This window comes from Salmo salar, chromosome 12 (genome assembly GCF_965601325.2).
Source record: "Salmo salar chromosome 12, fSalSal1, whole genome shotgun sequence".
Classification (NCBI taxonomy): domain Eukaryota; kingdom Metazoa; phylum Chordata; class Actinopteri; order Salmoniformes; family Salmonidae; genus Salmo; species Salmo salar.
This window is the reverse complement of record NC_138302.1, coordinates 105,181,676-105,209,669: the sequence shown is the minus strand read 5'-3', so window position 1 is coordinate 105,209,669 and position 27,994 is coordinate 105,181,676. Positions and strand designations below refer to the sequence as shown.

The window sequence follows — 27,994 nt, the reverse complement described above, 5'->3', positions numbered from 1 at the left end:
ATCGATAACAACAATTTCTCCACCTCTCCCACACTAACTTTACAAAATTCTAACTTGAGTTTTTTTTATGCACGAAGACAATGGCTCACTGTTCGTATGTGGCATAGCCTGCCTACATTTTCCCACTTTGCCAATGAAGTAATCAATACAATAATTGGAAACATTAAATGGTTTTTGTGATGAATAAGCCATCTGATGGGATGAAAGATGGAATTGAATTTGTCTTTCTGCAAGATGGCGCCGACAGACATGGAAACCCTGCTTTCAGCTCCTGAGCAACATTGAAAGTATTTTTGTTTTTTTTTGTGTGTTATTTCTTACATTAATAGCCCAGAAAGTTTGCGTTATTACATACAGCTAGAAACCTCCAACCACAACACTTCAACACCACTTGACATGAGGTCTTCTCTAAGCATTACAGGAATATGGCTCTGAATATATATACAGCAACACCTCCCCCATAAGCATTCCTGTCTCTTCTATAGATGTTATATCCTTGTATTGCTACTGATGTGTCATCAAATGAAGTATCTGAGTCTCAGAAATGGCTAATACATGAATGTTATCTGATAACAAGTTATTGATTTCATGAACCTTATTTCTAAGGCTACATATATTAATATGGGCTATTTTCAGCCCTTTCCTGGGTAGTTAATCAGAGATAAGAATATGGACAAGGGCAAATAAAGCAAGAGAAAAAAAATACATTCAGCAGTCCATTAATCATTTGGCGTGTGTGTGCTGCGGGGTTGAGGCTACGAACCAATAGGCTTGGCTCTCTCATCCCTTCCAATAGGCTTGGCTCTCTCATCCCTTCCAATAGGCTTGGCTCTCTCATCCCTTCCAATAGGCTTGGCTCTCTCATCCCTTCCAATAGGCTTGGCTCTCTCATCCCTTCCAATAGGCTTGGCTCTCTCATCCCTTCCAATAGGCTTGGCTCTCTCATCCCTTCCAATAGGCTTGGCTCTCTCATCCCTTCCAATAGGCTTGGCTCTCTCATCCCTTCCAATAGGCTTGGCTCTCTCATCCCTTCCAGGAGGGAAGGTGGACATTGAGCCTGTCGTAGCGGATGTACGCAATGTTCCCACGCGCTCTGGCAGCTTTCATGGCTGGGATCAGTTCTTTCCTCTTCTGGCACACAGCTTCAGGATAGTCCTCAAGATATATGTTCCTCTCAAGATCTTGGCTCTTTCCAGACCAACTACCTTGTCCTTGAACCTCGGGCATTTGATCACTGTCGGCCATGAGCCTGTCACCCAGGCCGCTGGTGAGTTTTCCAATCCTGTGGGCGCGCTCCACCTCAATGGTCCCGCGGTCCATCTTCAATTTCTCAGAGATCATTTCCCTCACTTTGTCCTCAGACTCCGTCAAGGTCTCGTGGAGATTCTGAAATTCCATCCATAACCATATTGTTCCGTCTTTAATTATCCCTGGAGATAATCTGATTTCCTCAGTCATTGTTATGATGGATTCACACACAGAGAACTGATGTCCTCTCTCAATGACTTACAGATTACTGTCATCTTACCGTTCTCCTGTTTAAACTCACCGAGCTGAACCTGGGAGAACTGCAAACTATTCTTCAGGGCCTGGACCTCTCCGGTTAGGTCGTCCATTTTTTTTTTTTAATTAGTTGACTCCACCAGTATTTGGACAAAACTTTTTGTATTTATTTTCTTGTTGTTGTAACAACTGCCTGTAGAACTATTTGTGTTTGTTTAAAAGAACCTTCACCCGTGATAGAGAGACACCGCTGTCCTCAACGGTACTCCTGCCAGCTTTGGTCTTTATCACGGTAACAACGCTGTTACTCCTCACAGTTCCAGACAGGGCATGTCAGAGGGAAGATACAAAACAGCCTGGGACACAAGCCGGTCCCAGCCACAATGGCTAACAGCGTTGCGGGCTGCGTTCAAGCCCTCAGGAAAACCCTGCTAGCTTGATAGGCTAGCAGCTAGGCTAGGCTAGGCTAGTTTCTACACCAAACATCTCCTCAGACACGGTCCTTGGCCGTCAGGATCACTGGACAGATAGTAGCGCTTCCAGCAACTGATGCCAACCGCGTCGCACGATCCAAACTCAAAAAGGTAGCTAGCTACTAACCAAACTTTTTCATTAGAACACCTTTTTCATTCGACAGGAAGGAAAGACAATTGAGAAAGAGCCAGAAAAACAGGAATATGAAGCCACCACTCACAGGCCCTGTGAACAGGCAGGTAGCGAAGTCACTGCATCCTCCGTTGGTCTCTGCGACGCACCTGTTGATAGGTGAGCAGACAGAGCCGTCACCCTCGTAGCCAGACAGACATGTACAGTTGACCTGCAGGTCTGTCTGGAGACAGGCTGCGTGCTCGTGGCAGCCCCCGTTGTACTCCGCACACATATCAGGAGCTGCAGGAGACAGAGAGATAATTAATAATATAACAGGCTGGGAGCTGGAGGAGACAGAGAGATAATTGATAATACAACAGGCTGGAGGAGACAGAGAGATAATTAATAATATAACAGGCCAGGAGCTGGAGGAGACAGAGAGATAATTAATAATATAACAGGCTGGAGGAGTCAGAGAGATAATTAATAATATAACAGGTCAGGAGCTGGAGGAGACAGAGAGATAATTAATAATATAACAGGCTGGAGGAGACAGAGATAATTAATAATATAACAGGCTGGAGGAGACAGAGAGATAATTAATAATATAACAGGTCAGGAGCTGGAGGAGACAGAGAGATAATTAATAATATAACAGGCCAGAAGCTGGAGGAGACAGAGAGATAATTAATAATATAACAGGTCAGGAGCTGGAGGAGACAGAGAGATAATTAATAATATAACAGGCTGGAGGAGTCAGAGAGATAATTAATAATATAACAGATCAGGAGCTGGAGGAGACAGAGAGTTAATTAATAATATAACAGGCTGGAGGAGACAGAGAGATAATTAATAATATAACAGGCTGGGAGCTGGAGGAGACAGAGAGATAATTAATAATATAACAGGCTGGAGGAGACAGAGAGATAATTAATAATATAACAGGCCAGGAGCTGGAGGAGACAGAGAGATAATTAATAATATAACAGGCTGGGAGCTGGAGGAGACAGAGAGATAATTAATAATATAACAGGCCAGGAGCTGGAGGAGACAGAGAGATAATTAATAATATAACAGGCCAGGAGCTGGAGGAGACAGAGAGATAATTAATAATATAACAGGCTGGAGGAGTCAGAGAGATAATTAATAATATAACAGATCAGGAGCTGGAGGAGACAGAGAGATAATTAATAATATAACAGGCTGGAGGAGACAGAGAGATAATTAATAATATAACAGATCAGGAGCTGGAGGAGACAGAGAGATAATTAATAATATAACAGGCTGGAGGAGACAGAGAGATAATTAATAATATAACAGATCAGGAGCTGGAGGAGACAGAGAGTTAATTAATAATATAACAGGCTGGAGGAGACAGAGAGATAATTAATAATATAACAGGCTGGGAGCTGGAGGAGACAGAGAGATAATTAATAATATAACAGGCCAGGAGCTGGAGGAGACAGAGAGATAATTAATAATATAACAGGCCAGGAGCTGGAGGAGACAGAGAGATAATTAATAATATAACAGGCTGGGAGCTGGAGGAGACAGAGAGATAATTAATAATATAACAGGCTGGGAGCTGGAGGAGACAGAGAGATAATTAATAATATAACAGATCAGGAGCTGGAGGAGACAGAGAGATAATTAATAATATAACAGGCTGGAGGAGTCAGAGAGATAATTAATAATATAACAGATCAGGAGCTGGAGGAGACAGAGAGATAATTCATAATATAACAGGCCAGGAGCTGGAGGAGACAGAGAGATAATTAATAATATAACAGGCCAGGAGCTGGAGCTGGAGGAGACAGAGAGATAATTAATAATATAACAGGCTGGAGGAGTCAGAGAGATAATTAATAATATAACAGGCTGGAGGAGTCAGAGAGATAATTAATAATATAACAGGCCAGGAGCTGGACGAGAAGATTTGGAAACAGAATAGCAAGGCTTAGTCTCAAATTGCACCCTATTACCTAATCAGTGCACACAGTTTCCATAGTGACTAACAAACTACATTGGGTCTTTATCTAAAATGTCACACTGTTCCCTATATTGTGCACTAATAAAAATAAGTGCACAATATCGGAAATAGGGTGCCATTTGGGACGCATCCCAAGACTAGCTAAATGTTTAGGGCCAAAGAGTTTTTCCCGGTCTGGTCACATGGTCTGGAAAAACTCTGGGCTCCTAGTCATGATGCACCACCCCAAGAGTGTGGATTTAGAATGAATACATTGGGTTAATCTATTAGCTAACTGGATTGTGGGTAATAAATGAGTTAAATAATGATTCCAACCCACCAGTGCAGTTCAAGCCGTCCCCCACATACTGTGACTGACAGAGACAGATGTTTTCGGGCAGACACACAGCGTTGCTATGGCATTCTGGAGAACACACCAGCTTCTTCTCTGATTGGACACAACAGTAAACAAAGTTATCACACACGGGCCCACACATAAAATACAATTTTTTGTCCATAGCTACTTTATTATTATTATAGTTGTTATTGTTATTATTATAATAGTTTGTTATTGTTATCATAGTCTTTGTTATTATTATAGTTTATTGTTTTTATTATTATAGTTATCATTATTTTGTATATTTTTGAAAAAGAAAAATATTGTTATATTATAGTTATTATGATTATTGTTGTTATTATTATTATAGTTATATGTATTATTGTTATTATCATAGTTATATCTATTATAGCTATTATATGTATTATAGTTACTATTACTATTATTGTTATATTTATTATAGTTATTATATGTATTATTATAGGTATTACTATTATAGTTATGTATTATTATAGTTATTATATGTGTTATTATAGTTATTAATGTTATAGTTATTATGTATAGTTATTATCACTATTATAGCTATGCATTATTATAGTTATTATATGTATTATTATAGTTATTATATGTGTTATTATAGTTATTATATGTGTTATTGTAGTTATTATTAATGTTATAGTTATTATGTATAGTTATTATCACTATTATAGTTATGTATTATTATAGTTATTATATGTATTATTATTGTTATTATTACTGTTATAGTCATTATGTATTATTATAGTTATTATTAATGTTATAGTTATTATGTATAGTTATTATCACTATTATAGCTATGCATTATTATAGTTATTATATGTATTATTATAGTTATTATATGTATTATTATAGTTATTATTATATGTATTATTATAGTTATTACATGTATTATTATAGTTATTATTATATGTGTTATCATAGTTATTATTATATGTATTATTATAGTTATTATATGTATTATTATAGTTATTATATGTGTTGTTATAGTTGTTTTATGTATTATTATAGTTATTATTATATGTATTATTATAGATATTATATGTATTATTATAGTTATTATTATATGTATTATTATAGTTATTATATGTATTATTATAGGTATTATTATATGTATTATTATAGATATTATATGTATTATTATAGTTATTATTAATGTTATAGTTATTATGTATAGTTATTATCACTATTATAGCTATGCATTATTATAGTTATTATATGTATTATTATAGTTATTATATGTATTATTATAGTTATTATTATATGTATTATTATAGTTATTATATGTGTTGTTATAGTTGTTTTATGTATTATTATAGTTATTATATGTATTATTATTGTTATTATTACTGTTATAGTCATTATGTATTATTATAGTTATTATTAATGTTATAGTTATTATGTATAGTTATTATCACTATTATAGCTATGCATTATTATAGTTATTATATGTATTATTATAGTTATTATATGTATTATTATAGTTATTATTATATGTATTATTATAGTTATTACATGTATTATTATAGTTATTATTATATGTGTTATCATAGTTATTATTAATGTTATAGTTATTATGTATAGTTATTATCACTATTATAGCTATGCATTATTATAGTTATTATATGTATTATTATAGTTATTATATGTATTATTATAGTTATTATTATATGTATTATTATAGTTATTACATGTATTATTATAGTTATTATTAATGTTATAGTTATTATGTATAGTTATTATCACTATTATAGCTATGCATTATTATAGTTATTATGTATTATCATAGTTATTATTATATGTGTTATCATAGTTATTATTATATGTGTTATTGTTATTATTATATGTGTTATCATAGTTATTATTATATGTGTTATTGTTATTATTATATGTGTTATCATAGTTATTATGATTGTAATAGTTATTATATGTATTATTATTGTTATTATTATATGTATTATCATAGTTATTATGATTGTAATAGTTATTATATGTGTTATCATAGTCATTATTATATGTGTTATTATAGTTATTATTATATGTGTTATCATAGTTATTATTATATGTGTTATCATAGTTATTATTATGTGTTATCATAGTTATTATTATGTGTTATCATAGTTATTATTATATGTATTATCATAGTTATTATTATATGTGTTATCATAGTTATTATTATATGTATTATCATAGTTATTATTATATGTGTTATCATAGTTATTATTATATGTGTTATCATAGTTATTATTATATGTGTTATCATAGTTATTATTATATGTGTTATCATAGTTATTATTATATGTGTTATCATAGTTATTATTATATGTGTTATCATAGTTATTATTATATGTATTATCATAGTTATTATTATATGTGTTATCATAGTTATTATTATATGTGTTATTGTCATTATTATATGTATTATTATAGTTATTATTATATGTGTTATCATAGTTATTATTATATGTGTTATCATAGTTATTATTATATGTGTTATTGTTATTATTATATGTGTTATCATAGTTATTATGATTGTAATAGTTATTATTATATGTGTTATCATAGTTATTATTATATGTGTTATCATAGTTATTATTATATGTATTATCATAGTTATTATGATTGTAATAGTTATTATTATATGTATTATCATAGTTATTATGATTGTAATAGTTATTATATGTATTATTATAGAGTATTATTTTATTTATTATAGTTAATATTATTATAGTTATTATTATTATTATTATTATTATATGTATTGTATGTATTATTATATGTGTTATTGTCATTATTATATGTATTATTATAGTTATTATTATATGTGTTATCATAGTTATTATTATATGTGTTATCATAGTTATTATTATATGTGTTATTGTTATTATTATATGTGTTATCATAGTTATTATGATTGTAATAGTTATTATTATATGTGTTATCATAGTTATTATTATATGTGTTATCATAGTTATTATTATATGTATTATCATAGTTATTATGATTGTAATAGTTATTATTATATGTATTATCATAGTTATTATGATTGTAATAGTTATTATATGTATTATTATAGAGTATTATTTTATTTATTATAGTTAATATTATTATAGTTATTATTATTATTATTATTATTATATGTATTGTATGTATTATTATGTACTATTATAGTTATTATTATCATAGTTATTATGATTGTAATAGTTATTATATGTATTATTATAGAGTATTATTTTATTTATTATAGTTAATATTATTATAGTTATTATTATTATTATTATTATATGTATTGTATGTATTATTATGTACTATTATAGTTATTATTATCATAGTTATTATGATTGTAATAGTTATTATATGTATTATTATAGAGTATTATTTTATTTATTATAGTTAATATTATTATAGTTATTATTATTATTATTATTATATGTATTGTATGTATTATTATGTACTATTATAGTTATTATTATCATAGTTATTATGATTGTAATAGTTATTATATGTATTATTATAGAGTATTATTTTATTTATTATAGTTAATATTATTATAGTTATTATTATTATTATATATATTGTATGTATTATTATGTACTATTATAGTTATTATTATTACTGAGACTGAGCCACAGTCTTCCCTGTGGCTCAGTTGGTAGAGCATGGTGTTTGCAATGCCAGCATGGTGTTTGCAACGCCAGGGTTGTGGGTTCGATTCCCACGGGGGGGGCCAGTACAAAAAAAAAAACAGAAAAAACTATGCATGAAATGAAATGTATGAAATGTATGAAATGTATGAAATGGATGCATTCACTACTGTAAGTCGCTCTGGATAAGAGCGACTGCTAAATGACTAAAATGTAAATGTAGTTATTATCATTATATATGTATTATGTGTATTATTATGTACTATTATAGTTATTATTATTATAGCTATTGTGATTATTATATATGTATTATATGTATTATTATGTATTATTATGTATTATTATAGTTATTATTATTGTAGTTATTATATGTATTATAGTTGTTATTATTATAGTTATTATAGCTATTATTGTTGTTGTCATTATTTGTTATTATTATAATTTCATATGTATTATTGTAATTATTATTATATGTATTATTATCATTGTTGTTATTATGATGTATTATTATGGTTATTATTATTATTATAGTTATTTTGTATAAATGTTTATAGTTATTATTTTGGTAGTTATTATTATAATGATTGTTATTATTATCATATCTTATTATTGTTATTATTATTATTATTATTGTTATTATATTTATTTTAGATACAAAGAAATGTCTTCTTCTCTCTTAATCCCCCCCCCCCCACATGACACATCACACAGTTGACCGTAGCACAGGGTGAAGCTGCAGTGCCCCTGGATGAAGAACATGTTGAGGGGTTAAGGATAGTTGTTAGGATATGAACTTAATACCTCTCCAGTTAACAGATCAAACCCACCCCCCCCCCCACCCCCCCCTTTTTCAGCACCTGGCCTGAACAGGTGACCTTTCAGCAACAGGTCCAAGTCCTTAGCCGCTGGGCTACCTACCAACAATATAACAGCTACGCGCACACAAAGCGTGGAGGTAGTATATAAGATAATATTATGAATTTATTGTCCGTTTGTGGCATTGTGTAAATGACATAACAAATTACCATTGTAATAGTTAAAAAATATATACCCAAAGGTGCTTCAGCTCAGCTTGAAGACAAAGGGAATCAGATACTTGACGGAGGGACTTGAACATCCCCCAAAAACATTCCTTACACCCAGTACAGGTCCTTTTCCTTTATATTCCTGGATAGTCACCCATTGAAGTATCATGGATAAGGAATGTTTTTTGAATGTAATAGTGTAGTTTCATAATAGCTGAATCAATGTTCACCTATTTTGAGGTGGCAGCGGTCTCCAGTCCAGCCCTCGGTACAGGAACAGCTCCCATCTCCCTCCATCCCCTCCTCACACTGGCCCTGATCTGTGCAGTTACACGCTGTACAATTGGTTCCATAGCGTTTGAGTTCACACAGCTCACAGGCTATTCCTCTGAAGCCATCGTGGCACCGGCACCGTCCAGAACCCAGCCGGCCATCATCACAATCCCCGTGATCTCCACAGGGTGCCTCCAACCCACCAGAACACACTGAAACACATTGGTACTGGATGATGTGAGTTTACACTGAAACACATTGGTAGTGGATGAAGTGAGTTTACACTGAAACACATTGGTAGTGGATGAGGTGAGTTTACACTGAAACACATTGGTAGTGGATGATGTGAGTTTACACTGAAACACATTGGTAGTGGATGAGGTGAGTTTACACTGAAACACATTGGTAGTGGATGAGGTGAGTTTACACTGAAACACATTGGTAGTGGATGAGGTGAGTTTACACTGAAACACATTGGTAGTGGATGAGGTGAGTTTACACTGAAACACATTGGTAGTGGATGAGGTGAGTTTACACTGAAACACATTGGTAGTGGATGAGGTGAGTTTACACTGAAACACATTGGTAGTGGATGAGGTGAGTTTACACTGAAACACATTGGTAGAGGATGAGGTGAGTTTACACTGAAACACATTGGTAGTGGATGAGGTAAGTTTACACTGAAACACATTGGTAGGGATGAGGTGAGTTTACACTGAAACACATTGGTAGTGGATGAGGTAAGTTTACACTGAAACACATTGGTAGTGGATGAGGTAAGTTTACACTGAAACACATTGGTAGTGGATGAGGTGAGTTTACACTGAAACACATTGGTAGAGGATGAGGTGAGTTTACACTGAACCACATTAGTAGGGATGAGGTGAGTTTACACTGAACCACATTGGTAGTGGATGAGGTGAGTTTACACTGAAACACATTGGTAGTGGATGAGGTGAGTTTACACTGAAACACATTGGTAGAGGATGAGGTGAGTTTACACTGAAACACATTGGTAGGGATGAGGTGAGTTTACACTGAAACACATTGGTAGGGATGAGGTGAGTTTACACTGAAACACATTGGTAGTGGATGAGGTAAGTTTACACTGAAACACATTGGTAGGGATGAGGTGAGTTTACACTGAAACACATTGGTAGGGATGAGGTGAGTTTACACTGAAACACATTGGTAGAGGATGAGGTGAGTTTACACTGAACCACATTAGTAGGGATGAGATGAGTTTACACTGAACCACATTAGTAGTGGATGAGGTGAGTTTACACTGAAACACATTGGTAGTGGATGAGGTGAGTTTACACTGAAACACATTGGTAGTGGATGAGGTGAGTTTACACTGAAACACATTGGTAGAGGATGAGGTGAGTTTACACTGAAACACATTGGTAGTGGATGAGGTGAGTTTACACTGAAACACATTGGTAGTGGATGAGGTGAGTTTACACTGAAACACATTGGTAGTGGATGAGGTGAGTTTACACTGAAACACATTGGTAGTGGATGAGGTGAGTTTACACTGAAACACATTGGTAGTGGATGAGGTGAGTTTACACTGAAACACATTGGTAGTGGATGATGTGAGTTTACACTGAAACACATTGGAACATATCGCTTTGAAGTTTCCCCCTTTACAAAGTAAAGCTCTGAGTGTTATCATTTCTATGACAGCAAGGTTGTACACCACTGTAAACAAACAGACACGTACAGTGCATTCGGAAGGTTTTCAAACCCCTGGACTTTTTCCACATTTTGTTAATTTACAGCCTTGTTCTAAAATGGATTAAATATTTTTTTTCCCTCATCAATCTACACACAATACCCCATAATGACAAATGAAAACAGGGTTTTAGACATTTTTGCAAATGTATTACAAATAAAATACCGGAATACCTTATTTGCTTAAGTATTCATCCCCTTTGCTATGAGACTTGAAATTGAGCTCAGGTGCATCCTGTTTCCATTGATCATCCTTGAGATGTTTCTACAACTTGATTGGAGTCCACCTGTGGTAACTTTAATTGATTGGACGTGATTTGGAAAGGCACACACCTGTCTATATAAGGTCCCACAGTTGACAGTGCATGTCAGAGCAAAAACCAAGCCATGAGATAGAAGGAATTGTCTGTACAACTCTGAGACAGGATTGTGTCAAAGCACAAATTTGGGAAAGGGTACCAAAACATGTCTGCAGCATTGAAGGTCCCCAAGAACACAGTGGGATCCATCATTCTTAAATGGAAGAAGTTTGGAACCACCAACACTCTTCTTAGAGCTGGCCGTCCGGCCAAACTGAGCAATCAGGGGGAGAAGGGTCTTGGTCAGGGAGGTGACCAGGAACCTGATGGTCACTCTGACAGAGCTCCAGAGTTCCTCTGTGGAGATGGGAGAACCTTCCAGAAGGACAACCATCTCTGCAGTACTCTACCAATCAGGCCTTTATGGTAGAGTGGCCAGACGGAAGCCACTCCTCAGTAAAAGGCACATGACAGCCCGCTTGGAGTTTACCAAAAGTCACCTAAAGGACTCTCAGACCATGAGAAACAAGATAATCTGGTCTGATGAAACCAAGATTGAACTCTTTGGCCTGAATGCCAAGCGTCACGTCTGGAAGAAACCTGGCACCATCCCTACGGTGAAGCATCGTGGTGGCAGCATCATGCTGTGGGGATGTTTTTCAGCAGCAGGGACTGGGAGACTAGTCCAGATTGAGGGAAAGATGATCAGAGCAAAGTATAGATAGATTCTTGATGAAAACCTGAGCGCTCAGGACCTCAGACTGGGGTGAAGGTTTACCTTCCAACAGGACAATAACCCTAAGCACACAGCCAAGACAATGCAGGTGTGGCTTCTGGACATGTCTCTGAATGCCCTTGAGTGGCCCAGCCAGAGCCTGGACTTGAACCCGATCGAACATCTCTGGAGAGACCTGAAAATAGCTGTGCAGCGACACTCCCCATCCAACCTGACAGAGCTTGAGGGGGATCTGCAGAGAAGAATGGGAGAAACTCCCCAAATACAGGTGTGCCAAGCTTGTACCATCATACCCAAGAAGACTCAAGGCTGTAATCGCTGCCAAAGGTGCTTCAACAAAATACTGAGTAAAGGGTCTGAATACTTATGCAAATGTGATATTTCAGTTATTTTTGTTTTATACATTTGCAAAAAAATTCTAAAAACCTGTTTTTGCTTTGTCATTATGGGATATTGTGTGTAGATTGATGTGGGGGAAAAAACTATTTAATCCATTTTAAAATAAGGCTATAATGTAACAAAATGTGGAAAAAGTCAAGAGGTCTGAATACTTTCCAAATGCCCTGTGTCTCTGGAATCAAAAAGATCAAACATTAAAAAAAAAATTACTTTAAAGAAAAATGTATTTACTATTACCATGAATGTACAGCACGTGTCAAACTAATTCCATGTAGGGCAGAGTTGATGCGGGTTTTCACTCTCCCTTAATAATTCATGAACGTCACTAATTAGTAAAGAACTGCCCTCACCTGGTTGTCTAGGTTACTAATTAGTAAGGAACTCCCCTCACCTGGTTGTCTAGGTCTCAGTAAGGAACTCCCCTCACCTGGTTGTTTAGGTCTCAGTAAGGAACTCCCCTCACCTGGTTGTCTAGGTCTCAGTAAGGAACTCTCCTCACCTGGTTGTTTAGGTCTCAGTAAGGAACTCTCCTCACCTGGTTGTCTAGGTCTCAGTAAGGAACTCCCCTCACCTGGTTGTCTAGGTCTCAGTAAGGAACTCCCCTCACCTGGTTGTCTAGGTTACTAATTAGTAAGGAACTCTCCTCACCTGGTTGTCTAGGTCACTAATTAGTAAGGAACTCTCCTCACCTGGTTGTCTAGGTCTCAGTAAGGAACTCCCCTCACCTGGTTGTCTAGGTTACTAATTAGTAAGGAACTCTCCTCACCTGGTTGACTAGGTCTCCCCTCACCTGGTTGTCTAGGACTCAGTAAGGAACTCTCCTCACCTGGTTGTCTAGGTCTCAGTAAGGAACTCCCCTCACCTGGTTGTCTAGGTCTCAGTAAGGAACTCCCCTCACCTGGTTGTCTAGGTCTCAGTAAGGAACTCCCCTCACCTGGTTGTCTAGGTCTCAGTAAGGAACTCCCCTCACCTGGTTGTCTAGGTTACTAAATAGTAAGGAACTCCCCTCACCTGGTTGTCTAGGTCTCAGTAAGGAACTCCCCTCACCTGGTTGTCTAGGTCTCAGTAAGGAACTCCCCTCACCTGGTTGTCTAGGTCTCAGTAAGGAACTCCCCTCACCTGGTTGTCTAGGTTACTAATTAGTAAGGAACTCCCCTCACCTGGTTGTCTAGGTTACTAATTAGTAAGGAACTCCCCTCACCTGGTTGTCTAGGTCTCAGTAAGGAACTCCCCTCACCTGGTTGTCTAGGTCACTAATTAGTAAGGAACGCCCCTCACCTGGTTGTCTAGGTTACTAATTAGTAAGGAACTCCCCTCACCTAGGTTGTCTAGGTCACTAATTAGTAAGGAACTCCCCTCACCTGGTTGTCTAGGTTACTAATTAGTAAGGAACTCCCCTCACCTGGTTGTCTAGGTTACTAATTAGTAAGGAACTCCCCTCACCTGGTTGTCTAGGTCTCAGTAAGGAACTCTCCTCACCTGGTTGTCTAGGTTACTAATTAGTAAGGAACTCCCCTCACCTGGTTGTCTAGGTTACTAATTAGTAACGAACTCCCCTCACCTGGTTGTCTAGGTCTCAGTAAGGAACTCCCCTCACCTGGTTGTCTAGGTCTCAGTAAGGAACTCCCCTCACCTGGTTGTCTAGGTCTCAGTAAGGAACTCTCCTCACCTGGTTGTCTAGGTCTCAGTAAGGAACTCCCCTCACCTGGTTGTCTAGGTTACTAATTAGTAAGGAACTCCCCTCACCTGGTTGTCAAGGTCTCAGTAAGGAACTCCCCTCACCTGGTTGTCTAGGTTACTAATCAGTAAGGAACTCCCCTCACCTGGTTGTCTAGGTCTCAGTAAGGAACTCCCCTCACCTGGTCGTCTAGGTTACTAATTAGTAAGGAACTCCCCTCACCTGGTCGTCTAGGTTACTAATTAGTAAGGAACTCCCCTCACCTGGTTGTCTAGGTCTTATTTGAAAGGAAAAAAAACGCAGACACTCGGCCCTCTGAAGAATGAGTTTGACACCCCTGAAGTACACATACAGATGAATGCATCTCAAATGGCACCCTATTCCCTATAAAGTGCTTTTGACTAGGGTCCTGTGCAATTTGGGACGCAGCCGATACAAGAATGATTGGGACAGTGAAGAATTGTTCTTCTTTTTGGCTCTGTACTCAAAGTTTGGATTTGAGAGGATTTTCATCCATATCCGGTGAACCGTTTAGTTGTAATAATGTTTTATGTCATTTTGCAGTAACTTTTATTGTAAATAAGAATAGAATAAGTTTCTAAACACTTCTACGTTAATGTTGATGCTACCATGGTTACGGATAATCCTGAACGAATCGTGAATTAGAAAGTGACATACACCCAAGATATGCCAACCTCTCACAATAAAAGACCCCATGTTTTTTTTGGGGGGGGGTATAGTATTTGTGCTACTTAGTTTCTCCCTCTTCATTCTTCACGATTCGTTCAGGAAAATAATCCGTAATCATGGTAGCATCAACATGAATGTAGAAGTGTTTAGAAACATATTCTATTCTTATTTACAATAAAAGTGACTCCAAAATGATATAAAAAATGATTTACCATTTCAATTGGGCACAAAATAATGTGACACACAACCAAAACAAACAGCAAATGCATCCAACAAGTTTGTAGAGTCACAAGCTTGACGTAGTCATTGGGTGCCATGAACGTGGGACCAAATACTAAACATTTTACTACTTTAATACACAAGTGAATTTGTCCCAATACTTTTGGTTCCTAAAACGTGGTGACTAGGTATACAAAGTGTTGTAATTTCTAAACGGTTCACATGATATGGATGAAAATACCCTCTGGGGACACTGTTCATCATGTCTATCTGAGGACACTGTTCATCATGTCCATCTGAGGACACTGTTCATCATGTCCACTATCTGAGGACACTGTTCATAATGTCGTTTGAGGACACTGTTCATCATGTCCACTATCTGAGGACACTGTTCATCATGTCTATCTGAGGACACTGTTCATCATGTCTATCTGAGGACACTGTTCATCATGTCTATCTGAGGACACTGTTCATCATGTCTACTATCTGAGGACACTGTTCATCATGTCTATCTGAGGACACTGTTCATCATGTCTATCTGAGGACACTGTTCATCATGTCTAATATCTGAGGTCACTGTTCATCATGTCCACTATCTGAGGTCACTGTTCATCATGTCCACTATCTGAGGACACTGTTCATCATGTCCACTATCTGAGGACACTGTTCATCATGTCCACTATCTGAGGACACTGTTCATCATGTCCACTATCTGAGGACACTGTTCATCATGTCCACTATCTGAGGACACTGTTCATCATGTCTATCTGAGGACACTGTTCATCATGTCTACTATCTGAGGACACTGTTCATCATGTCCATTATCTGAGGACACTGTTCATCATGTCTACTATCTGAGGACACTGTTCATCATGTCCACTATCTGAGGACACTGTTCATCATGTCCACTATCTGAGGACACTGTTCATCATGTCTAATATCTGAGGACACTGTTCATCATGTCTACTATCTGAGGACACTGTTCATCATGTCTATCTGAGGACACTGTTCATCATGTCTATCTGAGGACACTGTTCATCATGTCTATCTGAGGACTGTTCATCATGTCTATTATCTGAGGTCACTGTTCATCATGTCCACTATCTGAGGACACTGTTCATCATGTCTACTATCTGAGGACACTGTTCATCATGTCCACTATTTGAGGACACTGTTCATCATGTCCACTATCTGAGGACACTGTTCATCATGTCCACTATCTGAGGACACTGTTCATCATGTCTACTATCTGAGGACACTGTTCATCATGTCTATCTGAGGACACTGTTCATCATGTCCACTATCTGAGGACACTGTTCATCATGTCCATCTGAGGACACTGTTCATCATGTCCACTATCTGAGGACACTGTTCATCATGTCCACTATCTGAGGACACTGTTCATCATGTCCACTATCTGAGGACACTGTTCATCATGTCCACTATCTGAGGACACTGTTCATCATGTCTAATATCTGAGGACACTGTTCATCATGTCTAATATCTGAGGACACTGTTCATCATGTCTACTATCTGAGGACACTGTTCATCATGTCTATCTGAGGACACTGTTCATCATGTCTATCTGAGGACACTGTTCATCATGTCTATCTGGGGACATTGTACATCATGTCCACTATCTGAGGACACTGTTCATCATGTCTACTATCTGAGGACACTGTTCATCATGTCCATCTGAGGACACTGTTCATCATGTCCATCTGAGGACACTGTTCATCATGTCCACTATCTGAGGACACTGTTCATCATGTCGTTTGAGGACACTGTTCATCATGTCCACTATCTGAGGACACTGTTCATCATGTCTATCTGAGGACACTGTTCATCATGTCTATCTGAGGACACTGTTCATCATGTCCACTATCTGAGGACACTGTTCATCATGTCCACTATCTGAGGACACTGTTCATCATGTCCACTATCTGAGGACACTGTTCATCATGTCTACTATCTGAGGACACTGTTCATCATGTCCACTATCTGAGGACACTGTTCATCATGTCTAATATCTGAGGACACTGTTCATCATGTCTACTATCTGAGGACACTGTTCATCATGTCTATCTGAGGACACTGTTCATCATGTCTATCTGGGGACATTGTACATCATGTCCACTATCTGAGGACACTGTTCATCATGTCTACTATCTGAGGACACTGTTCATCATGTCCATCTGAGGACACTGTTCATCATGTCCACTATCTGAGGACACTGTTCATAATGTCGTTTGAGGACACTGTTCATCATGTCCACTATCTGAGGACACTGTTCATCATGTCTATCTGAGGACACTGTTCATCATGTCTATCTGAGGACACTGTTCATCATGTCTATCTGAGGACACTGTTCATCATGTCTACTATCTGAGGACACTGTTCATCATGTCTATCTGAGGACACTGTTCATCATGTCTATCTGAGGACACTGTTCATCATGTCTAATATCTGAGGTCACTGTTCATCATGTCCACTATCTGAGGTCACTGTTCATCATGTCCACTATCTGAGGACACTGTTCATCATGTCCACTATCTGAGGACACTGTTCATCATGTCCACTATCTGAGGACACTGTTCATCATGTCCACTATCTGAGGACACTGTTCATCATGTCCACTATCTGAGGACACTGTTCATCATGTCTATCTGAGGACACTGTTCATCATGTCTACTATCTGAGGACACTGTTCATCATGTCCATTATCTGAGGACACTGTTCATCATGTCTACTATCTGAGGACACTGTTCATCATGTCCACTATCTGAGGACACTGTTCATCATGTCCACTATCTGAGGACACTGTTCATCATGTCTAATATCTGAGGACACTGTTCATCATGTCTACTATCTGAGGACACTGTTCATCATGTCTATCTGAGGACACTGTTCATCATGTCTATCTGAGGACACTGTTCATCATGTCTATCTGAGGACTGTTCATCATGTCTATTATCTGAGGTCACTGTTCATCATGTCCACTATCTGAGGACACTGTTCATCATGTCTACTATCTGAGGACACTGTTCATCATGTCCACTATCTGAGGACACTGTTCATCATGTCTCTCTGAGGACACTGTTCATCGTGTCTACTATCTGAGGACACTGTTCATCATGTCCATTATCTGAGGACACTGTTCATCATGTCTACTATCTGAGGACACTGTTCATCATGTCCACTATCTGAGGACACTGTTCATCATGTCCACTATCTGAGGACACTGTTCATCATGTCTATCTGAGGACACTGTTCATCATGTCCACTATCTGAGGACACTGTTCATCATGTCCACTATCTGAGGACACTGTTCATCATGTCTATCTGAGGACACTGTTCATCATGTCTACTATCTGAGGACACTGTTCATCATGTCTATCTGAGGACACTGTTCATCATGTCTATCTGAGGACACTGTTCATCATGTCTATCTGAGGACACTGTTCATCATGTCTAATATCTGAGGACACTGTTCATCATGTCTATCTGAGGACACTGTTCATCATGTCTAATATCTGAGGTCACTGTTCATCATGTCCACTATCTGAGGACACTGTTCATCATGTCCACTATCTGAGGACACTGTTCATCATGTCTATCTGAGGACACTGTTCATCATGTCCACTATCTGAGGACACTGTTCATCATGTCCACTATCTGAGGACACTGTTCATCATGTCTATCTGAGGACACTGTTCATCATGTCTACTATCTGAGGACACTGTTCATCATGTCCATTATCTGAGGACACTGTTCATCATGTCTACTATCTGAGGACACTGTTCATCATGTCCACTATCTGAGGACACTGTTCATCATGTCCACTATCTGAGGACACTGTTCATCATGTCCACTATCTGAGGACACTGTTCATCATGTCCACTATCTGAGGACATTGTTCATCATGTCTATCTGAGGACACTGTTCATCATGTCTATCTGAGGACACTGTTCATCATGTCTATCTGAGGACACTGTTCATCATGTCTATCTGAGGACACTGTACATCATGTCTATCTGAGGACACTGTTCATCATGTCTACTATCTGAGGACACTGTACATCATGTCTACTATCTGAGGACACTGTTCATCATGTCTACTATCTGAGGACACTGTTCATCATGTCTACTATCTGAGGACACTGTTCATCATGTCTACTATCTGGGGACACTGTTCATCATGTCTACTATCTGAGGACACTGTTCATCATGTCTACTATCTGGGGACACTGTTCATCATGTCTACTATCTGAGGACACTGTACATCATGTCTATCTGAGGACACTGTTCATCATGTCTACTATCTGAGGACACTGTTCATCATGTCATGTATATCACTATCTGAGGCAGTGGGAAGGCTCACCTTGGCAATCTCTTCCATAGTGGTTCTTACAGCAGCTCATGACCCAGGCTTGACTCTTACACATCCTTTTACAGCCCATCCTCTGGCCCATGTGGTGCCTCGACATAGAGGGGTAGAGGCTGTAGAAGAAGAGGATGAAGAAAATTAATACTCTCTACCTGAAGTGGTGGTCAAACATCACTGTGGAATCTCCCTACCTGAAGTCATGGTTAAACATTACTGTGGAATCTCCCTACCTGAAGTCATGGTCAAACATTACTGTGGAATCTCCCTACCTGAAGTCATGGTCAAACATTACTGTGGAATCTCCCTACCTGAAGTCATGGTTAAACATTACTGTGGAATCTCCCTACCTGAAGTCATGGTTAAACATTACTGTGGAATCTCCCTACCTGAAGTCATGGTCAAACATCACTGTGGAATCTCCCTACCTGAAGTCATGGTCAAACATTACTGTGGAGTCTCCCTTCCTGAAGTGGTGGTCAAACATCACTGTGGAATCTCCCTTCCTGAAGTGGTGGTCAAACATCACTGTGGAATCTCCCTACCTGAAGTCATGGTCAAACATCACTGTGGAATCTCCCTACCTGAAGTGGTGGTTAAACATCACTGTGGAATCTCCCTACCTGAAGTCATGGTCAAACATCACTGTGGAATCTCCCTACCTGAAGTCATGGTCAAACATCACTGTGGAATCTCCCTACCTGAAGTGGTGGTCAAACATCACTGTGGAATCTCCCTACCTGAAGTCATGGTCAAACATTACTGTGGAGTCTCCCTTCCTGAAGTCATGGTCAAACATCACTGTGGAATCTCCCTACCTGAAGTCATGGTCAAACATCACTGTGGAATCTCCCTACCTGAAGTGGTGGTCAAACATCACTGTGGAATCTCCCTACCTGAAGTCATGGTCAAACATCACTGTGGAATCTCCCTACCTGAAGTCATGGTCAAACATCACTGTGGAATCTCCCTACCTGAAGTCATGGTCATACATCACATTGTGACGTCGAGGGTAGAGCATAGAGTAGGGGTTGATGAAGTTGCAGACCTCAGTCTTGCCCTGTGAAAGGCAGGAAATGGTGTCTTATGGTTAGCGCGCGTGTGTGTGTGTGTGTGTGTGTGTGTGTGTGTGTGTGTGTGTGTGTGTGTGTGTGTGTGTGTGTGTGTGTGTGTGTGTGTGTGTGTGTGTGTGTGTGTGTGTGTGTGTGTGTGTGTGTGTGTGTGTGTGTGTGTGTGTGTGTGTGTGTGTGTGTGTGTGTGTGTGTGCGTACCGTATCTTCAGTTCCATGGGGACAGAGGCGGGGACTCAAGCAGCTTCCACATCGACTCTAACAACACACATACAGTACGTCATACAATACGTTTTGTAGTGATCCCTATGTTGTTGATGTAAAGAATATTTGTTGGTCCATGGTGTGTAATGAAGTCCAAGATGGCGTAGCAGTCAGATGTCTTTGTCGTGTCCCGTGTATATGTCTTTTCTATCTTTTAAAAAATATTTTTCTAAAACCTCAACTTCTAAATACTCTCCTGCAACCCGCCTCACCCAGTGTAGTGTGGATCTGCTTTTTTCTAAAGTATTTTTCTTTACTTCTGAACCGGAATCCCCTAACAGAAGCTAGCCAGCTCACTAGCTACTAGCTAGTAGTCAACTAACCACTGCTAGCGGTCATCAGCTAACCTTTAGCTCGGAAAACTCTCGCTAACTGTCTGAATCGCCGTGTCTCCAACCAGCCTCACTACTACACTGGACCCCTATGATCACTCGGCTACGCGTGCCTCTCCTTAATGTCAGTATGCCTTGTCCATTGCTGTTCTGGTTACTGAATATTGTCTTATTTCACTGTAGAGCCTCTAGCCCTGCTCAATATACCTTATCCAACCTTTTAGTTCCACCACCCACACATGCGATGACGTCACCTGGTTTAAATTATGTTTCTAGAGACAATATCTCTCTCATCATCACTCAATGCCTAGGTTTACCTCCATTGTATCCACATCCTACCATACGCTTGTCTGTACATTATGCTTTGAATCTATTCTATCGCGTCCAGAAACCTGCTCCTTCTTACTCTCTGTTCCGAACGTACTAGACGACCAGTTCTGATAGCCTTTAGCCGTACTCTTATCCTACTCCTCCTCTGTTCCTCTGGTGAGGAACCTCTTCCTCTCTGTGCCTAGCTCCACTCCTACTCCCCAGGTGCTCTCATTTGTTGACTTCTGTAATCGTAAAAGCCTTGGTTTCATGCATGTTAACAGCAGAAGCCTCCTCCCTAAGTTTGTTTTATTCACTGCTTTAGCACACTCTGCCAACCCGGATGTCCTAGCCGTGTCTGATTCCTGGCTTAGGAAGACCACCAAAAACCCAGAAATTTCCATCCCTAACTATAACATTTTCTGAGAAGATAGAACTGCCAAAGGGGCAGTGTTGCAATCTACTGCAGAGATAGCCTGCAGAGTTCTGTCTTACTATCCAGGTCTGTGCCCAAACAATTTTAGCTTCTACTTTTAAATATCCACCTTTCCAGAAACAAGTCTCTCACCGTTGCCGCTTGCTATAGACCACCCTCTGCCCCCAGCTGTGCTCTGGACACTATATGTGAACTGATTGCCCCCCATCTATCTTCAGAGCTCGTGCTACTAGGTGACCTAAACTGGGACATGCTTAACACCCCGGCTGTCCTACAATCTAAGCTTGATGCCCTCAATCTCACACAAATTATTAATGAACCTACCAGGTACCACCCCAAAGCCGCAAACACTGGCACCCTCATAGATATCATCCTAACTAACTCGCCCTCCAAATACACCTCTGCTGTTTTCAACCAAGATCTCAGCAATCACTGCCTCATTGCCTGCACCAGTAATGGTTCTGATGTCAAACGGCCACCCCTCATCACTGTCAAACACTCCCTAAAACACTTCAGTGAGCAGGCCTTTCTAATCGACCTGGCCCAGGTATCCTGGAAGGATATTGACCTCATCCTGTCAGTAGAGGATGCCTGGTTGTTCTTTAAAAGTGCCTTCCTCACCATCTTAAATAAACATGCCCCATTCAAAAATGTAGAACCAGGAACAGATATAGCCCTTGGTTCTCTCCAGACCTGACTGCCCTTGACCAGCACAAAAACATCCTGTGGCGTTCTGCATTAGCATCGAACAGCCCCCGTGACATGCAACTTTTCAGGGAAGTCAGGAACCAATATACACAGGCAGTTAGGAAAGCTAAGGCTAGCTTTTTCAAGCAGAAATTTGCATCCTGTAGCACAAACTCAAAAAAGTTCTGGGACACTGTTTAGTCCATGGAGAATAAGAGCACCTCCTCTCAGCTGCCCACTGCACTGAGGATAGGAAACTCTGTCACCACCGATAAATCCACTATAATTGAGAATTTCAATAAGCATTTTTCTACGGCTGGCAATGCTTTCCACCTGGCTACCCCTACCGCGGTCAACAGCCCTGCACCCCCCACAGAACCTCGCCCAAACCTCCCCCATTTCTCCTTCACCCAAATCCAGATAGCTGATGTTCTGAAAGAGCGGCAAAATCTGGACCCCTACAAATCAGTCAGGCTAGACAATCTGGACCCTGTCTTTCTAAAATTATTGGAGACGTTTAATGTGAGTCTGGAAGGAGAGTTTACAGTCTAACCAGACACCTAGGTATTTGTAGTTGTCCACATATTCTAAGTCTGGACGGCCGGGGAGGTGTGGGCAGCGATCGGTTGAAGAGCATGCATTTAGTTTTACAGGCATTTAAGAGCAGTTGGAGGCCACGGAAGGAGAGTTGTATGTCATTGAAACTCGTTTGGAAGTTTGTTAACACAGTGTCCAAAGAAGGGCCAGATGTATACAGAATGGTGTTGTCTGTGTAGAGGTGGATCAGAGAATGACCAGCAGCACGGGCGACATCATTGTTAGCTACAGAGAAAAGAGTCGGCCTGAGAATTGAACCCTGTGGCACCCCCATAGAGACTGCCAGAGGTCCGGACAACAGGCCCTCCGATTTGACACACTGAACTCTGTCTGAGAAGTAGTTGGTGAACCAGGCGAGGCAGTCATTTGAGAAACCAAGGCTGTTGAGTCTGCCGTTAAGAATTCGGTGATTGACAGAGTCGAAAGCCTTGGCCAGGTCGATGAAGATGGCTGCACAGTACTGTCTTTTATCGATGGCGGTTATGATATCGTTTAGGACCTTGAGCATGGCTGAGGTGCACCCATGACCAGCTCGGAAACCAGATTGCATAGTGAGAAGGTATGGTGGGATTCGAAATGGTCAGTGATCTGTTTGTTAACATGTTATGGATAGGGGGCAGTATTTTCACGGCCGGATAAAAATCGTACCCGATTTAATCTGATTATTACTCCTGCCCAGAAACTAGATTATGCATATAATTATTAGCTTTGGATAGAAAACACTCCAAAGTTTCTAAAACTGTTTGAATGGTGTCTGTGAGTATAACAGAACTCATTTGGCAGGCCAAAACCTGAGAAGATTCCAAACAGGAAGCGCCCTCTCTGACCATTTCTTGGCCTTCTTGATCATCTCTATCCAAAACAGGGGATCTCTGCTGTAACGTGACATTTTCTAACGCTCCCATAGGCTCTCAGAAGGCGCCAGAAGGTTGAATGATGACTTTGCAGGCCATGGCTGAAAAACAGTAGCGCATTTGGATAGTGGTCGATCTGAGAACAATGACTGGCGCGCGCGTGCACGAGAAGAGTCCATTTTACTTTCTCTGTCTTTCAACGAAAACAACGACTCCCGGTCGGAATATTATCGCTTTTTTACGAGAAAAATCGCATAAAAATTGATTTTAAACAGCGTTTGACATGCTTCGAAGTACGGTAATGGAATATTTTTAAATCTTTTGTCACGAAACGCGCCGGGCGCGTCACCCTTCGTTACCCTTCAGATAGTGTCTTAAACGCACAACAAAACGCCGCTATTTGGATATAACTATGGATTATTTGGAACCAAAACAACATTGGGTGATGAAGTAGAAGTCCTGGGAGTGCATTCTGACGAAGAACAGCAAAGGTAATCCAATTTTTCTTATAGTAAATCTGAGTTTGGTGAGTACCAAACTTGGTGGGTGTCAAAATAGCTAGCCATGATGGCCGGGCTATCTACTCAGAATATTGCAAAATGTGCTTTCGCCGAAAAGCTATTTTAAAATCGGACACCGCGATTGCATAAAGGAGTTCTGTATCTATAATTCTTAAAATAATTGTTATGTTTTTTGTGAACGTTTATCGTGAGTAATTTAGTAAATTCACCGGAAGTGTTCGGTGGGAATGCTAGTTCTGAACGTCACATGCTAATGTAAAAAGCTGGTTTTTGATATAAATATGAACTTGATTGAACAAAACATGCATGTATTGTATAACATAATTTCCTAGGAGTGTCATCTGATGAAGATCATCAAAGGTTAGTGCTGCATTTAGCTGTGGTTTTGTTTTTTGTGACATTATATGCTAGCTTGAAAAATGGGTGTCTGATTATTTCTGGCTGGGTACTCTGCTGACATAATCTAATGTTTTGCTTTCGCTGTAAAGCCTTTTTGAAATCGGACAGTGTGGTTAGATAAAGGAGAGTCTTGCCTTTAAAATGGTGTAAAATAGTCATATGTTTGAAAAATTGAAGTTTTCGGATTTTCGAGGACTTTGTATTTCGTGCCACGGCCATCATTGGATATTGGAGCAGGTGTTCCGCTAGCGGAACGTCTAGATGTAAGAGGTTATTAACTTGGCTTCTGAAGGCTTTAGAAAGGTAGGGCAGGATGGATATTGGTCTGTAACAATGTGGGTCTAGAGTGCTCCCCCTTTGAAGAGGGGGATGACCGCGGCAGCTTTCCAATCTTTAGGCATCTTAGACGACACGAAAGAGAGGTTGAACAGACTAGTAATAGGCTTTGCAACAATTTTAGAAAGAGGGGGTCCAGATTGTCTAGCCAAGCTGATTTGTAGGGGTCCAGATTTTGCCGCTCTTTCAGAACATCAGCTATCTGGATTATGGTGAAGGAGAAGTGGGGTGGGGGGGGATTGGGCAAGTTGCTGCGGGCGGTGCAGAGCTGTTGGCCGGGTAGGAGTAGCCAGGTGGAAAGCATGGCCAGCCGTAGAAAAATGCTTCTTGAAATTCTCAATTATCGTAGATTCATCAGTAGTAACAGTGTTTCCTAGCCTCAGTGCAGTGGGCAGCTGGGAGGAGGTGCTCTTATTCTCCATGGACTTTACAGTGTCCCAGAACTTTTTGGAGTTTGTGCTACAGGATGCAAATTTCTGTTTTCAGTTCCTTTGCTTCCCTAACTGCCTGTGTATATTGGTTCCTGACTTCCCTGAAAAGTTGCATATCACGGGGGCTATTCAATGCTAATGCAGAACGCCACATGATGTTTTCGTGCTGGTCAAGGGCAGTCTGGAGTGACCCAAGGGCTATATCTGTTCTTAGTTCTACATTTTTTGAATGGGGCATGCTTATTTAAGATGGTAAGGAAGGCACTTTTAAAGAACAACCGGGCATCCTCTACTGACGGGATGGGGTCAATATCCTTCCAGGATACCCAGGCCAGGTCGATTAGAAAGGCTTGCTCGTAGAAGTGTTTTAGGGAGCGTTTGACAGTGATGAGGGGTGGTTGTTTGACCGCGGACCCGTTACGGACGCAGGCAAGGAGGCAGTGATCCCTGAGATCCTGGTTGAAGATAGCAGAGGTGTATTTAGAGGGCAAGTTGGTCAGGATGATGTCTATGAGTGTGCCCATGTTTACGGATTTAGGGTTGTACCTGGTAGGTTCCTTGATAATATGTGTGAGCTTGAGGGCATCTAGCTTAGATTGTAGGACGGCCGGGGTGTTAAGCATATCCCAGTTTAGGTCACTAACAGTACAAACTCTGAAGATAGATGGGGGGAAATCAATTCACATATGGTGTCCAGGGCAACAGTGAGAGACTTGTTTCTGGAAATGTAGATTTTAAATGTAGAAGCTCGAACTGTTTGGGCACAGACCTGGATAGTAAGACAGAACTCTGCAGGCGATCTCTGCAGTAGATTGCAACTCCGCCCCTTTGGCAGTTCTATCTTGACGGAAAATGTAGTAGTTGGGGATGGAAATTTCATAATTTTTGGTGGTCTTCCTAAGCCAGGACTCAGACACGGCTAGGACACCAGGGTTGGCAGAGTGTGCTAAAGCAGTGAATAAGACAAACTTAGGGAGGAGACTTCTGATGTTAACATGCATGAAGTCAAGGCTTTTACGGTTACAGAAGTCAACAAATGAGAGCGCCTGGGGAATAGGTGTAGTACTGGGGGCTACAGGGCCTGGGCTAACCTCTACATCACCAGAGGAACAGAGGAGGAGTAGGATAAGGGTACGGCTAAAGGCTATATGAACTGGTCGTCTAGTGCGTTGGGAACAGAGAATAAAAGGAGCACATTTCTGGGCGTGGTAGAATAGATTCAGGGCATAATGTACTGACAAGCGTATGGTAGGATGTGGGTACAGTGGAGGTAAACCTAGGCATTGAGTGATGATGAGAGAGGTTGCATCTCTGGAGGGACCAGTTAAGCCAGGTGAGGTCTCTGCATGTGTGGGGGGTGGGACAAAAGGGCTATCTAAAACATGTTGAGTGGGACTGGGGGCTCTACAGTGAAATAAAACAATAAGAACTAACCGAAAACTGCAGTAGACAAGGCATATTGACATTAGAGAGAGGCATAAAGCAATCACAGATGTTGATCAGGACAGCTAAGACTACAATGGGTAAATGGCGATGAATGGGCAGAGAGGGTCAGTTTGGTACACGCAGGACCAGAGTTCGAGGCTGGGGCCGACAGGTAAACAAAATGAGGTACCATGTTAGTGAACAGTCCAGCAGGCATCAGCTGTGTAGCCGAGTGATCATAGGGTCCAATGAGCAGCAATAGGTGAGTCAGGGAGCCATTCGTTAGTCGCTACTACGCTAGGCAAGCGGGAGACACGGCGTTCGGAAAGCTAGCAGATGGGTCTTTGGTGACATTGCAACAGAATGCCTGTTGAAACCACATCGGACGATTAAGTCGGCAGACCAGTCGTGATGGATCGGCGGGGCTCCGCGTCAACAATAAAGGGTCCAGGCAAATTGGCGAAAGAGGTGTTGGAGCCCAGGAATTAGCTGGTATTCTTCGTCGGCTAGCCGGGAGATGGGCCTTGCTCGAAACCAGCTCAAGGCTAACTGGTGCTTGCTTCGGGACAGAGGAGTTAGCCAGCAATAGCCACTCGTTTGCAGCTAGCTAGCTGCGATGATCAGGTGTAATGGTCCAGAGCTTGAGGCAGGAATCTGGAGATGTGGTAGAGAAAAGCAGTCCGATATGCTCTGAGTTGATATCGTGCTGAGCAGACTGGCAGGTATTGACCGAGCTAAAGCTGGCTGGTGTCCGAGCTAAAGGTGAAGACCGCTAGCCGTGGCTAACAGTGACTACTAGCTAGTAGCTAGTTAGCTG

The 27,994-nt window shown here is 39.9% G+C and overlaps 1 protein-coding gene across 1 annotated transcript in view; it reads right to left on the bottom strand.

Moving 5' to 3' along the window:
• stab1 (stabilin 1) overlaps positions 1-27,994 on the bottom strand; it is a 187,331-nt gene that overhangs the window by 23,045 nt on the left and 136,292 nt on the right. The window contains exons 54-59 of the mRNA XM_045691993.2: positions 20,788-20,844; positions 20,491-20,576; positions 19,514-19,632; positions 9,333-9,587; positions 4,401-4,508; positions 2,198-2,391 (exon numbers count right to left, since the gene is read on the bottom strand). Coding sequence (XP_045547949.2) covers positions 2,198-2,391; positions 4,401-4,508; positions 9,333-9,587; positions 19,514-19,632; positions 20,491-20,576; positions 20,788-20,844 — 819 coding nt within the window. The remainder of the gene's footprint in view (positions 1-2,197; positions 2,392-4,400; positions 4,509-9,332; positions 9,588-19,513; positions 19,633-20,490; positions 20,577-20,787; positions 20,845-27,994) is intronic.